Source organism: Herpailurus yagouaroundi, unplaced genomic scaffold (genome assembly GCF_014898765.1).
Source record: "Herpailurus yagouaroundi ecotype Mexico unplaced genomic scaffold, PumYag 166, whole genome shotgun sequence".
Taxonomy (NCBI): domain Eukaryota; kingdom Metazoa; phylum Chordata; class Mammalia; order Carnivora; family Felidae; genus Herpailurus; species Herpailurus yagouaroundi.
The window spans coordinates 33,605,361-33,622,602 of NW_024412407.1; the positions used below are offsets into that span (position 1 = coordinate 33,605,361).

The 17,242-nt window shown below is 39.0% G+C and overlaps 1 protein-coding gene across 1 annotated transcript in view; it reads left to right on the forward strand.

Annotated features, from left to right (window-relative positions):
• Positions 1-17,242, forward strand: part of PLBD1 (phospholipase B domain containing 1) — a 54,551-nt gene that overhangs the window by 22,844 nt on the left and 14,465 nt on the right. Inside the window, exons 3-6 of the mRNA XM_040488857.1 lie at positions 1,458-1,541; positions 2,676-2,814; positions 8,358-8,498; positions 8,943-9,087. Of these exons, the coding sequence (XP_040344791.1) occupies positions 1,458-1,541; positions 2,676-2,814; positions 8,358-8,498; positions 8,943-9,087 (509 nt within the window). The remainder of the gene's footprint in view (positions 1-1,457; positions 1,542-2,675; positions 2,815-8,357; positions 8,499-8,942; positions 9,088-17,242) is intronic.

The following is a 17,242-nucleotide window of genomic DNA, read 5'->3' on the forward strand; positions in this document are numbered from 1 at the left end:
GCCTGTTTCCGATTCTGTGTCTCCCTCTCTCTCTGCCCCTCCCCCGTTCATGCTCTCTCTCCGTCCCAAAAATGAATAAACGTTGAAAAAAAAAATTAAAAAAAAAATGTTGACAGCATATGAGACACATTTAAGTTTTTAAAGTTTTATTTATTTTTATTTTTTAAATTAAGTTTTAACATAAAGAAAAAAAAATTAAAAAAAATGTTGACAGCATATGAGACACATTTAAGTTTTTAAAGTTTTATTTATTTTTATTTTTTAAATTAAGTTTTAACATAAAGAATCCTAAAGAGCCAATATTTGTGGAGGCGAGGGGGATGAAAATTAAAAACAATGAGAAGCCATGTAAACCCAATCTAAATTGCTGAAGAAGTCTGACCACACCAAGTGTGGGTGAGACTGCAGAGCAAGGCAAAGTCTAATCTGTAGCTAATGGGAATATAAATGGGTACAGTCACCATGGAGAACAACTTGGCAATATATAGTAACTATAAATATCGAGAATATTCACCCCGGCAATCCTACTTTCATATGTGCTATATATATTCTAGAAGAACATGCAAATACGTAAGGAAAGACATTACAACAGTGTTTGAAGTTGCATTATGATAGCGAAAAGTTGAAAACTGGTTGCATACATGAACTCTTATATAGTCAGACCATGAATGCTATCAGCAGATGAAAATAATAAATTTAAACTGCAGAAGATAATGCATTTCTTCCAAAATGTGTTGACGGGCACCTGGGTGGCTTAGTCAGTTAAGAGCCTGACTTTGGCTCAGGTCATGATCTCGCGGTTTGTGGGTTTGAGCCCTGCATCAGGCTCTGTGCTGGCAGCTCGGAACCTGGAGCCTGCTTCAGATTCTGTGTCTCCCTCTCTCTGCCCCTTCCCCACTCATTCTCTCTCTCTCAAATAAAACCTGTAAGAAATGTGTTGACAGAATTGTTACAGTATAGTATGAAATTAACTATAAGTACCACTGTATACTATTTGTTGTTAAATCTATACTTAGTGATGGTACAGAAACATTCATGATAGAAATAAATCACCAATTCAAGATTGGAGTTACCTCTGTGAAGAAACGTGTGGAATTAGTGTCAGAGAACTGTACACAGGGGTTTCAACTCTATCTAATGTTTATTTCTGTTTAAAACTATATGCCAAACATGGCAAAATACAATGATTTTAATAAAATTGGGTAGAGATACTTGGGTGTTGATTTTATTATATATGCTTTTCTGTATATTTCTCAATTTTTAATTGTGTGTTCATTTTATTATATATGCTTTTCTATATATTTCTTAATTTTAAATTGTGCGCTTGATTTTTAAAAAGATGGGGAAGGTTTGCAATAAGGGACCTTCTAGTTAGTCAAAAATTTGTGTAATTTACTGTGATGGACTACTCTAAGGAGAAAAACAGAAATGCAACCATTTTTTTTCTGTTGTTTCAGACACATGTATGACCACTTCGTTAACCTCTACCCACAGCTGATTAAGAAACCTTCCATCGTGGATAAAGTGCAAGATTTTATAGAGTATGTATAATAGCTTTCCTCTTGTTATTCACACTACAGGGCCTGAATCTGTCATTGCAAACAGCAGTTTTTCCTTCGCCAATGTCCTTTTCTGGCTCTTAGGCAGGACTCCAGAGCTGGTCTTGTAGTAAGGTATAGCACTTTTTGGTAATGACGTGAAAACTGGCTGTCCTCTACAGCATGCCCACACAGCATGTCCTCTAACTTGGGCTCATTCAAAGGTCACGTTGAATATCATTATCGGCTGCCGGCACAGCTGGAGGAAGCCACCATGAGAGTAAGGAAGGCAAAGTTAAATGCCTGGACTGCCTCCACGTAAGGGCCCCACTCCTTTAGGGATCACCGATCCTCCTCCCTAAGGTACTTCGGTTTCATGGGCCTGGTGACTCATCCTAGCTGAGGTACCAGCTGTTATCTAGTCCTAATTCACAACATAACTCTGAGAACATTTCCATTTTGATAAAGTTTTGATAAAGCTTTCTGAAGCTAACAATTCTCAATATTCAGATTTCTTTTCTATTTGTTTTATACGTGGGATTTGTTTTATGTTTGTGGCTGTGATTAACTTGGGGACAAAAGGACTCTGGTTTGACCCTCCAAATCATACACTAAGCAACGCCTTCATCAAATCTAACGTCCTGCAGAGGATCATTAAAAATTATTGGACTAGATCCCATGAAGCAATGACCTTGTATTCTAAGATTGATATAGACAGGCTCTGGGTGGTTCGGTCAGTTAAGCATCCGACTTTGGCTCAGGTCATGATCTTGCAGTTGGCAGGTTTGAGCCCCACGTTGGGCTCTGTGCTGACAGCTCAGAGCCTGGAGCCTGCTTCATATTCTGTGTCTCCCTCTCTCTGTGTCCCTCCCCTGCTCATTTCTCTCTCTCTCTCAAAAATGAATAAACGTTAGAAAAAAAAGTATTTAAGATTGATGTAGAGATAGCCTGAACAAATCAGAAAAGCTTTCAGTATACAAAGTTACGTCAAATCATAAATTGGAATGTTGTAAGGTCCAGAATTTAAATTACACTAGCATAACTATCTGAATATATAATCTGTAAACGCCTGGGTTGAATTTCGCTTTGGATGAGCAACCATGAAGATCCCTAGTGCGAATCTAATTTCTCTTGCAGGAAGCAAGATCAGTGGACCCGGAAAAACATCAAATATTACAAGGATGACCCATTTTGGAGACATACAGGCTATGTTGTGACACAAATGGATGGATTGTATGTAGGAGCCATGAAGAGGGCTATGTTAGAAAAGACAAAGGTAAGATTTTTAAAACACTACTCAGAATTTATACGGAATGGCAAAAATATTGAGAATTATCTTTAAAATAACAATCTTTCACTGGGTGTTGTATGGAAACCAATTTGACAATAAATTTCATATATTAAAAAATAAATAAACAAAATAACAATCTAACTTAGAAGCAGATCAAATTAGGACTAGCACATTAATTTCTTGTACACAGGCACTATCTTGTTATATTGCTAGCACCTCAGTGTCTGCCATAAAATTCAAGCTTAACACACAGTCTCTTTATCTCTTAATTTCTTTCCTAATCCTGTGCTCTGGAGTAGGTTAAAGAATATACTGAATGAATGTTCTGGCTGTTTAACCTAATACAGCTGCTACTTTTGTTGATATAATTTTTAAGGCAAAATGTCTAAATGTACAAATTCTATGCTTCCCACCCTTTACAAAACACACACACACACACACACACACACACACACACACATGACACATAATAATATCTTGAAAAGCTTTATTGAATAATCGAAGATTCAAAGGTACACTTGATATATTCCCAAAAACTATGAAGATTTTGTTTCCTGGGGGTAATACACACACACACACACACACACACACACACACTCAACTGGGCATATGTATACACACTGGAAAAAATATACAAAATATAGTTCATAGAAACATGATGCAAAAAATGTTAATCATATAAACCAAGCCTTACTCATGAGTTTAGAAATGCAAATTAAAACCATAACTGAGACATACTTTCTCACTTATCAATTTGGCAAAAGTTCTAAAATGTGAATGTATACTCTGTTGGCAAGGCTAAAGGTGAAAAATACTGTTAGGAATTCTCAAAATATTGGTAGGAATACAAAATGGTATATTCCCTATGGAGAGAAAATTAGGCACTCAGTACCCAAATCATATGCTCATTTACCCTTTGATCCAGCAATGCCAGTTCTAGGATTATCACAAAAGTTCAGTATGGCATATGGGCCAGCCTTGTCATTGCAGATAATTTGTAAGAGCAAAAGACCAAAGACAACCAAATACATAGAAGACTGGCTGTGTAAATGACATAGTTGTAAACAGGAATGAGGGAGATCTCCAAATACTGCTACAGGGTGATGTTCAGGATCTGTTATTCTGTTATGAAGTATAAAAAAGTGGGGTGCCTGGGTGGCTCAGTTGGTTAAGCACATGACTTCGGCTCAGGTCATCATCTTGCGATTCATGGGTTTGAGCCCCATGTCGGGCTCTGTGCTGATGACTCAGAGCCTGGAGCCTGCTTTGGATTCTGTGTCTCCTTCTCTCTCTGCCCCTCCCCTGCTCACATACTGTCTCTTTCTCTCTTTCTCAAAAATAAATAAACATTAAAAAATAATAAAAATAGTAAATAAATAAAAAAGTAAGGTGAAGACCAGTGTAAATTATTTGCTACTTTTTACATAAGATATGGAAATAAGATAGATGATGATAGAGAGATGGATAGATTTGCTTAATTTTCCAAGAACAAACAACAATGAAACAATAAACCCAAAACTAAAAAAAAAAAAATTACTTATAAAAAAAGAAGAAAAGAAAGTGAAACGGACAGGAATGAAAGGTACATTTCTCTGAATGTATCTTTATACATTTGACTTTAGAACCATGTGAATGCTGTTCATAACTATGAAACAAAATTTAATAACATAGAAGAAAAATAGTCCCTAAAATCTTAAAATGAATGGACATGAATATGCCTAACTCTATGTCAAGTTGATAGCGTAACCATGCAGACAGCAGTTATTTCCAGTGACCGGAACACAGTTACTAGGGTACATCCTTAATGGGATAGATTCTAAGGACAAGAAGAACCACCAAAACCAAAATAAACCTTAAACTGTATCCAGTAATGTCACTTTAGCAATAATATTGATGTTATCATTTTGAAATTTGATACAGTTAGATATAGTAGCTAACTATAAAGCAAATATATTTATAAAACAAATAACTATGTTGACTATCAAGATTTTCAGCATAAGAAAAATCAGTGAAGTCAAGACCTTGTAGTTTTTAAAGTTGTATAGGTAGGAAATCATTACTTTTAGCTTCCTTAAAAAAAAAAACGCATAGTTTCTTTCTTTGCCCCTTGAAAAGGCTTAGAAATTGTGAGAATAGCATTGACCCCGTAGCACTGAGCATCATCCCCTAGGAGACTATGACTTAGGGCAAGCAACAGCATCTCAAACAAAGCAAAAAAACACTAGCCATGAAGAAAAATATAAATTCAGCTAATTAAAATAAACTTCTTTTCATCAGAACACACTATATAGAAAGGGAAAAGATAAGCTACAAACCAAGGGAAAACATTTGAAATACATTTAACCAGCAAAGGATTTGTACCTGAAATACACAAAGAACAAATAAATTTTTAAAAAGAAAATACCCAGTTGAAAAATGGGCAATGGGCAAAATTATCAGCAGGAATTTCACAGGAAAGGAAACCAAAATGGCCCATAAGCATGTGGAGAAATGCTTAATTTCAAAGAAATATATATTAAAACCTCAATGACATCCTATTACACACCAGGAGTGGGGAATCTTAACCACTACTGGATTGAGTAAATTGTCCCAACTGCTTTGGAAAAGAATTAGATGTTACTCAAGACATTTAAAGACGATACATATTCTACAACCTGGCAAATCCAGAGATTAACGACATTCTTGCCCATGGGGGGCGGGGGGGCCCGGCACCACGTACATAAAAGTTCACAGTACCATTATTTTGCTACAAACTGGAAATATCCCAAATGTTCATAAGTATATCACGATACTATATACCCTTATATGAATGAAGATGAATGAACTGTTTCCACACTACCAACATTGATACATGTCCAAAAAAATCATGTTGAGCAGAAGAATGCACACAATATGATTCTATTTGTACAAACTCAAAAGCAAGCAAATTTAAAAATAGCCTGTCTATGGATGTGTACATAGATGATAAAGTAACAGAAAAGAGGGTAATGAGCCATAGTGCTTACTACTGATAAATAAGGAAGGACAGAGATGAGATTGGAGGTTTCTGAGGCACAGCTAATGTTCTATTGCCCAAACTGTGAGATGGGTTCATTAGTGGTCTTTTTCATTATTTCTTCTTAAATTGTGCATATGATCTTTATCCTTTCATAAGTATGATATCATTCTTAAAAATAAAGGCAAAAAATTAAAGGCAAATTAAAAACTGGAAAATAATATTTGCAATTCATATCAAACAATGAACAAATCTCCCTAATATTTAAAGAACTCCTAAAAGTTGATAAGAAAAAGAATAAGAAAAATAAATAAGGCATATGAACAGTTCACACACACACAAAAAAATTCAAACGTTTTTTAACATGCTCTGCCTCACTCACTCATAACAAAAGAATTGCTAAGGGGCATCTGGGTGGCTCAGTCAGTTGAGCATCCAACCCTGGATTTAGGCTCAGGTCAGGATCTTGCATTTCGTGGGTTCAAACTGTGCATTGGGCTCTGTGTTGACGGCTCAGAGACTGCTTGGGATTTTCTCTCCCTCTCTCTCTGCCCTTACCCCACTCCTCAAAGTCAATAAATAGGCTTAAAAAAAAAAAAAAAAAGAATGAGGTACTGTTTTTCACCTATCAAATTGGAAAAAAAAAAAACTCAATGTTTAATATGCCATTGAGGCTGTAAGAGTGTCTGTTGAAATAAGCCCTCTGTAGACAACTTGGCAAAATATTTATTAAAATCAAAACTGCCTCTAGGTATCTATCCTACACAAAGACTCACACACATATGAAATGATGTGTCCAAGATTGATTTTTGTAACACTGTTTATAATAGCAAAAGACTAGAAACCACAGGAAAGTCCATCAGTATAATACTGGTTAACATATAATGTATCCGTTCACTAAAGTCCTGTTCAAGAGAATGAGGAAGATTTTTACATCTAATTATGGAAAATTCCTCCAAACAAGTGAAAAATGTGAAGAGAGAAAAATCAAAGACTGAAGCATATAATACACTACCATGTGTTTAAAAATGTATTTATAAGACACTGTAGAGGCACCTGGGTGGCTCAGTTGATTAGCCGTCCAACTTCAGCTCAGGTCATGATCTCCCAGCTCGTGAGTTCGAGCCCCGCGTCGGGCTCTGTGCTGACAGCTCAGGGCCTGGAACCTGCTTCAGATTCTGTGTCTCCTTCTCTCTCTGCCCCTCCCCTGCTCACGCTCTCTCTCTCCTTCAAAAATAAATAAACATTAGAAAAAAAAAATTTTAATGTATCCATAAGACACTGTAAAAAGTCTAGAGATATACACAGAAATCAACACAACAAAATTCCACTATAAATCTCATTATAATTTTTTAAATCTTTAATAATGCAAGTGTTATATAGTCAAAGAACAAAAAAAAAAAAGAGAGAGAGAATATGTGTATAAACAAATAATCAGTTTCTGGTTTTCGCTTTTGTTTTTTTGTTAAAATGTCATTTGTGTTTGTCTTGTCACCAAGTCCGCCTAAAAACCAATTTTTCTGGGGCGCCTGGGTGGCGCAGTCGGTTAAGCGTCCGACTTCAGCCAGGTCTCGATCTCGCAGTCCGTGAGTTCGAGCCCCGCATCAGGCTCTGGGCTGATGGCTCAGAGCCTGGAGCCTGTTTCCGATTCTGTGTCTCCCTCTCTCTCTGCCCCTCCCCCCTTCATGCTCTGTCTCTCTCTGTCCCAAAAAAATAAATAAACGTTGAAAAAAAACACAATTTTTCTGTAAGATGCTAGGCCTCTGGCTACTCTGGTGGATTAACTCTTGGTGGAGCAGGGCTCTCTAGCACTAAGTTCACGTTCAGGTCTGACCATTGCTTTGGGGTAAATGTCAAGTCAGTTAGTTCTACATTAAACACACAAAATCAAAAAGCGTCATGGGGCGCCTGGGTGGCTCAGTTGGTTGAGCATCTGACTTCGGCTCATGATCTCGAGGTTCATGAGTTGCACCCCTGCACAGGGCCCTGCGCTGACAGCTCAGAGCCTGGAATCTGCTTCAGATTCCGTCTCTCGCTCTGCCCCTCCCCTGCTCATGCTCTGTCTCTGCGCCCTCAAAAATGAGTAAACATTAAGAAAAATTTTTTAAAAATAATAAATCAAAAAAAAAATTAAAAAGTGTCTTGGTTGAATATTTTGCTGTAAAGCAGTGATTCTCAACTGTGAGCAATGTCCCTCCAGGGCAGAGTTGGCAATGCCTGGAGACACTTTCGGTGATCAAGACTGGGAGAGGCCAGGGATGCTGCTAAATAGTTTACAATGCACAAGCCCCCCAAAAAGAATTATTTGGCCCTAAATATCACTAGTGTTTTGGGTATCAACACATGCTAAAGCATCTCTTATAAACCCTAAGATAATAGCTATTTTATAAGCTACGAGAAAATCGAATGCATTTGTTACATTAGGGACCCTTGGCAAAGGAATAACCGAGGGTATCCCTGACAATGGGGAAACTAGAAAATGGCGTCCTACTGCCACAAATCACTGTTAAGAGTACTGTTTGTCTCTCCCCAGCCTATGACCCTGTTCCAGATTCAGTTCCTGAATGCCATTGGAGATCTGTTGGATCTGATTCCCTCAGTTTCTCCCACAACAAATTCCAGCTTGAAGGTTTTTAAGAGATGGGACATGGGACATTGCTCTGCCCTTATTAAGGTGAGACACAAAGCTGCCTCTCTCTTTCCTTGTTCTGGAACACACAGACTTTTTCCATATGGCAGCCCAAGTGTGGCAACATCTCATCACCCCTGGCTACAGCCCTATTATCAGCTTATGGCTCCTCTGTCTAGAAGTTAAGAACAGGAAGAAACTGATGGAGGGTGTTGGAAGTACATGATGTTAGCTCTGTTTCTTCCACCATTCCTCCCGTGCTATGTGAGCCTGCCCCTCCCCCTCCCACAGTCTTCCCTTCTGGATGCTTGAAGGATAGAGTCTGTCTGTTTTTGCGCACATTAAAGGTGAATTTTGTGCTCTTGGCCATATTTCCCGATAATAAATACGGCAGTGAATAGCGAAATTGACACAATTGCTCTATGCTTCCTACACTTGTAGTCAGTTATCTGTATACCTCTGCATCATTCACTATGATTCTGGCTGTAGGTTCTTCCTGGATTTGAGAACGTCTTTTTTGCTCACTCAAGCTGGTACACGTATGCAGCCATGCTCAGGATATATAAACACTGGGACTTCAACATCAATGATAAAGACACGAGCAGTAGCCGCCTCTCTTTCAGCAGTTACCCAGGTAAATAAATTTCGAGGGACATCTGAGTACTCGGAGTACTATTTCAGGATAAAACCTTGGTGATTTGGAGTAACCGGAATGGGGGAAGAAATCTTTAGGGGTTGGTATACATTAATGACGATTGATTTTCTGAATGCTTTTTGAAGAAATATAGCTCTAATGCTTCTATTTAATAGAATCGTGTGATCAGTTAATAGGTGCCAAAAATTGAGTTCAACAAATGCCAACTGAGGTACAAGGCATTTTCCGAGGCTCTGCAGTGGAAGCCAAGATAGGCAAAAGAGATCCTGCTCTCAACATCTCCTTCAGGGTTTCTTTCTCTTATTCCTCACAACATCCTCAGAACTTAAGCTAGTGTTTGGCACCTTGTAACTTAATCAATTTTTGCTGAATGGATGGATGAATGTGTAAGCTTCCAAATCCTTACACTAGCAAGATAAGTACAATACAGATAATAATATTACTGGGTACTGTGTGGGCTACAAAAAATATGCAAGGAATGTTGTGAGTAATCAAAAGACGGTCAGCTCACATTGGATTGTTGGGGAAGGAAAGAGAGGATGACACTTGCCATGAACCATCAGTGATGACTTGAACCTGAACAGGTGGACATGGGCGGGAGGGACAGCCTCTGTGGAGTGGGAGTTACAAGCTCCTTTCTTAAAGGGGCCAGGCGGATGAGGTAAAATGAATAAAGGGTGGGGGGGCGTGGTATAAGAAAATGAAAGTGAAAACAATTGTAGCAAACACAAGACCCCTTGGAAGGCGGCCACCTGCTGAGCTCCCACTGACTGTTGTCACCCAGCAATATGGAAGTCAGTGTTGCCAGATCCTCCAACTTCTGAAGACAGAAATATGGATATAATGAATAAAACCCACTGTGTGAACCCAACAAAGCATGTCTGCTAGCGGGAATGACGCCCTCAGCTGCAGGTTTGCAACCTTGTCAGGGAACATCATGGGTAAATGCAAGAGGAAAATTCTCACCAGACGTATAAGAGTTCAGCGTGGATACAAGGTGGACACTTTTGACCTTTAATTATACACTTGTAATTTACAAAGTGGTTATACCAACCAACGGTTGTATCTATCTACCTTTGTCAGAGTATTATTGCCCTTTCTGGTATTATTGTTCCTGGTATTAATACCTTCCTATTACGAATTCTGATCAGTGGCATAACTCAATATTTTTCTGTCCTTATCACCTCATCCTTCCTTTGAAAACACTTCGGTTTCTTCTTCGTCATTGCTTGCTTAATTTTTTTAGTATTGAGGGGGACTTGGGACTCCTCTCTTGGAGACAGACCGTGTTTTGATTCTTTGTGTTCCTTTAGACTGAAATTTAAGGACAGCAAGAGACTGAGGCTAGTCAAATATTCATATTCTTCTTCTTACTTGCAATAAAATGCAATGTTCAGATGTTACCTGCACTGCTTCAGAATGTCTACAGAATAGTGTTTCTCTGTAGTCTTAACAATCCTGGATTCCAAAGGTAGTGATGGGGAAGGAAATGGAGGGATTTCCTATAAAATGTATAACTCTGTTGACATTTGCATATATGTACATATCTTTCCAGAATAGGTAAATACATAGATAATAGAGATTTTTTAGAGCATTTAAACTGAGAGAAAACAATACTTTTCTTTTTTTTGACCCCAACATGTTTTTTACAGGAGCTGGTATAGCAAAGTGATTCATATTTTCTTTAACTGGACAGTTTTGTTCTCAACAGAAAACATGAAAAACGTGTAGGATCTTATTTCTATTACAAACAATTGTTCGACTGAAGGATCAGCTGCATTGGATTCATCCAATACATATGGAGCTAAACTTTGCCATGAACTTCATACCAGAACGAAGCTCGGTGGCTTGTTTTGTTTATTGTTGTTTTTGGTGGAGGAGATTGAGTGGATTAGGAGTGCGGTGTCAGGTCATGGAGGCTTTCGTGATATGAGCAAGGATATTAAGAATTACTGAGACAGAACAGAAATAGCAAGTCATGAAATATTTGTGACTTGGCTGAGGCACATGTTAAACATGACAGTAACTGGGATGGTACAGATACCATTATCCTAAAGATACAAATAACTCTGAAGAATTCAAATGCACCTATCCATACTTTTACACTATATCATGACACCATTGCCCAATTCTGTAGAAGTGACCACCATGCACCATTATTGGCATGACAAACACTAACGCTTCAAGACACAAAGACATTTTTTTTGGTTTGAGGTTTCCAAAAAGGAAAATGGTAGACCTCGGACAGCTGCTAAACTTCCACAACGTATAAAATCTATTTTACTTTGGCGAGCCTCAGCTTTTTTTATCTGTAGGATGAGACTAATATAAAGGCTTACTTCATCAAGTTGCAAACATTATGTAATTTACTTATTCATCTACAATTTTCTTTAAAAAAATTTTTTTTAACGTTTATTTTTGAGACAGAGAGAGATAGAGCATGAACAGGGGAGGAGCAGAGAGAGAGGGAGACACAGATTCCAAAACAGGCTCCAGGCTCTGAGCTGTCAGCACAGAGCCCGACGCGGGGCTCGAACTCACAGACCGTGAGATCATGACCTGAGCCGAAGTCGGACGCTTAACCGACCAAGCCACCCAGGCACCCCTCATCTACAATGTTCTATGAAATTGCCGTGTTAGGCAAAGTATGTATGATGAGAAACAGGACAGATACAGATCCTATTCTAACAAAATTTGCATTCTGGTGAAAGATAGAGACACATTTTTAAAAAACGATTAAAGTGTGGTTTGTGTAATACTAGGGAGGACTAGTTTGGAGAGTTTGAGATAGCTTCCAAGAGAAAGTAAAATGGAAGTTGAGGCACAAAGACAAATGTAAGTTGGCCAGCAAATGGGGACAATGGGGTGATGATGTTCCATGTGGAACAGACAGCATGTATAAAGGCCTGTAGGCAAGAAAAAAAGTGGAGAAGGCCAGAAAGAGGGAATGGGGGACAATTCAAGACCATTAAAGTGATGAGGGGTAGAAGTGACATTCGTAGACTTGCATTTTAGAATTACCTGGTCCACGAGAGAGGACGAGAGAGTCTGCTGACAGGACATTTCGAAGTCCGAGGCAATAATCCAGGTGATTCAAGCCACATAATGTTTTTTAGATGGTCAGTAAATAGGTGCATGGAAGACTGATACCCATCTTCAAGAAGAAAACAGTATCAAAAATGACTGCTGAATTACTATAGCAATTCGTGAATTTCTGTGTGCTCCCACTGTCCTAGCCAGAATCTTTGAGGGGCATTGACCTCATGAGAATTGTCAGAAGGGCACTCCCAGAGCTGTACTCCAGCCGAGAAGAATAGAAGGAACAGTAGTAATCCAGCACCCTCAGCCTTAATCTAAACCAATCTTAATCTAAGTCAGTCCCATGCTCTGTGTTCGCAAGGGCTCCAGGTGACTCTGTAAAACTGGAGGTGGTTATGTCAAGGAAACAAATTAAATAATAACCCCCGTCTTAATCTAGGAAGGATTAGGTGACTTGGTCGCTTGATACTTTCATACTTTTTCAGACTGTTTTTTAAAAACTGAGTAGGAATTTCCTTTACCTTTGGGGAAATTATTTCAGCTGAAGATACTAACATGAAATTTCCTGAGAAAGCCAAAAGTACCCCACAAGTATGCTAGTAAACCTCAGTAGTACCCTTAGGCCCAGGTGAGTGATGTCCCAGCTTTGAAGTGCCTTCCTCAAACTTTTCTAAGTCCCCCTCCAGCGCCCCAAGAACAGCCAAGGTGGCAGTACTGGGATATCCCGGCACTGGCCTGTGCCCCCTGTGTTTTCCAGAAATTTTCAAAATATCCTTCTAGTGCCCAGTACTAGCCAGATGAGCAGAGCCATCCAGGTGGGGCTAAGCTTAGACAGGAACCCATGTGGGTCCTGGTCCTTGGATGTCCCTTTTATGAGAGCTCCTCCCCTCTCCCTCTACCTATATGTGGGTGCAACAAGATGGTGCTCATCAACATGAGGAGCTCTGGGACTCAAGCCTATGAGGTAGTCCTGGTGAGTAGGTCCTTCCTGTTGGCCCTCACGGTATATTTTCTGCATGACCAAGCTGACAGAATATTAGCGACATGATGGTTTGAGGTGGCCCTGATGTTAGACACAGCATGTGTTCAGGGCTCTAGGCTATCGAAGGCTGCTCTTACCCTCAAGCTTATGCATGTATGTAGACCTCTGCTTTCGCCTTGTTCTCACTGGCACGGCCCTGCTTCCTGAGGGCAAAAGAGGAAGCAACAAGTGAATTTACTGTGCGTAGCTCCAGTGTTGGCCCCCTGGGCAGTCACCTCACCCCCTGCAGGTTCTGTCCCTCGTGTCCGTGCTCCGCAGTTCTCTGAGGAAGGCCGGGCCCGGCCCTCACAAAGGCTTTTGAGAATCTTGCTCTGCGACACAAGTAGGCCTTTGCAGCAGGTCTCATGGTTTCTGTGGAGCAGGACTTTAGATTAGGGCACAAGTGAGGATGGCTTGTCTCTGCTTCTCTATATCTGGGGCTTCTGCCGAGGACTCAAAGAGTGAGGGGCTGAAATCTATGATAGCTTAACTGAAGCTAGAGGATACACTTCCAAGGTGACTCACTTACATGGTTGACAAGGTGACACTGGTTCCCCTCTACTTAGGTGTCTCCACAGGACTGCTGCAGTAATCTCATGACGAGATGCCTGGCTTGCCTCAGACCAAGTGATCCAAAAGAACAAGACAGAAGCAGCAATGCCTATTATGACCTAGTCTCAGAAGTCATCTATTGTTACTTCCACCACGTTCTATTCTTTAGAGGCACATTAGTATGATCAGCCCACACAAGGAAAGGACATCAGAATCGATCTTTTAAAGGGAAGAGTGTCCAAGAATTTGTGGACATTTTAAAACCTCCCCAATAAAGAAACATACTATTTTTATATATTTCCTGTGTATCCTAAGACTTCTCTAAATTCACTTGTCAGTTCTAACAACTTTGTTTGTAGATTTCTTGGGATTTTTCTGTATACATAATCATGCCATCTCTGCATAACTTCCCTTGGGTGTCTTTGTGTTCTTGCGTGAGTGCACTGATAAGACCTCCAGGACAACGTAGACTAGAAGTGGCATAGAAATCCTTGCCTAGTTCCTGATCTTACGGGAGAAGTATTCAGTCTTTTATCATAAAGTGTGATGTTTGCTGTAGGTTTTTGGAGATAGTCTTTATAAGTTTAAAAAGGATTTCCCCTCTTCCTATTTTGTTGAATGTTTTTGTTTAATGCATTTTTGTGAAATTCTCAGCTTCCATTAAAATGATCATATGATTTTTCTCCTTTATTAATGTGTTAAGTTCCATTGATTGACTTCCAGATATGAAACCAACTTGGCACTCCTGGGGTTTACTCCACTTAGTCATATTATTCTTTTTATTTTTTATTCAACTTACTAATATTTTGTCAAGAATTTTTTCATTTACATTCATGAGAGATACTGTCTATGGTTTTCTTGTGATAGTTTTGGTATCATGGTAAGCCTGTCCTTATAATCTGAGTTTGGAATTATGTTTTTCTTCTATGTTTTCTGAAAGAGTTTGTGTTGGAGTGGTAATACTTTTTCTCTTAAATTTCTAATAGAACTCATCAGTTAAACCATCTAAACATGGGGTTTTTTGTTGGAGAGTTTTTAACAATGAGTTCAGTTTCTTTTGTTGATAAAGGACTATTCAGGTTTTCTAACTCTTCTTGAACCAGTTTTAAAAATTTGTCTTTCAAAGAACTTGTTAATTTCTTAAGGTTATCCTGTTTATTGACATAAAGCTATTTATAATATTTTTATGAGTCTTTTATTATCTGTAGGATCTGTAGCTAAGTCCCTTTAATCATGTATGATCTTTTTTGTATTCACTGTAGCCTGAGGTGTGTCAATTTTATTGGTATTTTCCAATAACCAGACTTTATTTTCATTGATTTCTTTCCTATTGTTTGCTCATTTTTCCTTCTCACTGATTTCCATTCTTATCTTTATCATTTTCTCTTTTCTGCTTTGCACTTAAATTTTTCGTTCTAACTTCTTAAGGTAGAATCTCAGATAATTGATTTTTATCTTTGTTCCTTTCTACTATATGAATTAAATTTATAAAGACTATAAATTTCCTTCTAAACACTCCTTTCAGTGCATCTGACAAATTTTAGTATGTTTTGTTTTCATTTTCATTCAGTTTAGAATATTTTATAATTTCTCACATAATTTCTTTAATCAATGACTTACTTGGAAGTATATTGTTTAATTTCCCCAAATTTGGAGACTTTCCACGTATCTTTGTGGAAAGAGATAACAAACCTCCAGGTTTTTGTTCTTGTTTTCTTATACTTGGAAGTATAGTGTTTAATTTCCCCAAATTTGGAGACTTTCCTCATATCTTTGTGGAAAAAGATAAAAACCTCCAGGTTTTTGTTCTTGTTTTCTTATTTACTTCTGTTATGAGTAAGCTGTCTTTCCTTCAAGCTGCCCCAGGACCCGAAGCATAATTTCTTCATTAATTCAATAAATATTCAATAAATATTAATTTATTCCACATTCACCCTGTGGCCCCAGAGGCAACACATGGCATTGCACGTTGTAATCATTGACTAAATATTTATGGAAGCTGAGAAGGAAGAAAGAAGGAAAGAAAGGAAGGGAAAAAGGAGAATGGGAAGAAAAAAGAAAAGGTGAGAGACAATAGATAATGGATGATGTATTCCCATGTGGACATAGCAGGAACTGCAAGGGGGAGAGAGGGGTAAGCCAAGTAAAAGGTGGAGGTGGGGGCTGCCTAAAACATCATCTTCTCTCTAGTACTGCTCTCCTTTTTACATCTTTGATTTGAAAGCAGGAGTCCAAGATATTTAGGAATTGTTATCAAGGCATTTCATATGCATTCCCGATGTTTAGCGCAGAGCTGGACCTTGAAGCCACTCTTTTGTGGCCACCCTGATTATAAATGACATGTATAGGACCTAACTAGTTGGGTTTGTTTTTTTTTTTAAGTTTATTTATTTTGAGAGACAGAGAGCACGAGGGAGAGGCAGAGAGAGAGAGAGAGAGAAAGAATCCTAAGCAGACTCTCCACTGGCAGCACAGATGCAGGGCTCGATCTCACGAACCATGAGATCACGACCTGAGCCAAAATCAAGAGTCAGATGCTTAACCGACTGAGCCACCCAGGTGCCCCAGACCCTAACTAGTTTTATGGGATTTAGGCAGCACCCAAGTTTTAACTAAACTACTATTAACTTGTTTGTGCTCAACTTGTTATTGAAATAGAAAAAACAATATTTGTTTATTTCCTACTTATGAGCCTGCCAATGTGACTGACACTGTGCTGAACATTTCGTCTGTGTGATGTCATTTAACTGTCATGAAAACCTAACAAAGGAGGGTATTGTATCTGCATTTCCAAAGAAAAAAGAAAAAAAAAAAAAAACGTGTTCAGAAAAGTTAAATAACATACTCAAAATCACTAGACCTGGCTGGAGACTGAGTTCAAACACAATATATCTGAGTTTTAAATATCTATTGTTGGTTGTTATTTCAGCAATGGTTCAGTGTGCTTTTTAAAAGAGTTTTATAAAGAATGCTTATTTTGAGAGCGAGAGAGTGCAAGCAGGAGAGGGGCAGAGAGAATCCCAAGCAGGCTCCAGGTTGTCAGCAAGGAGCCCGACACGAGGCTCCATCTCACAACTGTGAAGTCGGAACCTGAGCCTAAATCAAGAGTCAGAGGCTTAGCCGACTGAACCACCCGGGTGCCCCGTTCAGTGTGCTTTTAAGTTAAATGGTTAAAACTGAAAAAGAGCCAGGAGCTCAAAGGCCCTTCAGGCTTACCATGTGGGTGGAGCTCTTCACTGAACAAAAGCTGGAATCTATTCAGAGTCTTTTAATTGAGGATTCCTAAGAGGCTGAGGCTTCCAGCTTAATTATCCAGATGTGAGGCTCTCTGGAATACACTGTGTCTCACCAAGCCTGCAGGCATTCCTACTTTGCATAACACCCAGACATCCCATCACCACCCTCACACCCCCCCCACCCCACCTTAGACTTAAAATCCCCAGGGGAGCTGGCTAAAATTGCAAATTCCAAAGTGCCATCCATCCACTTCTTATTCAGGTGGTCTGGGCTGAAGCATTTGTA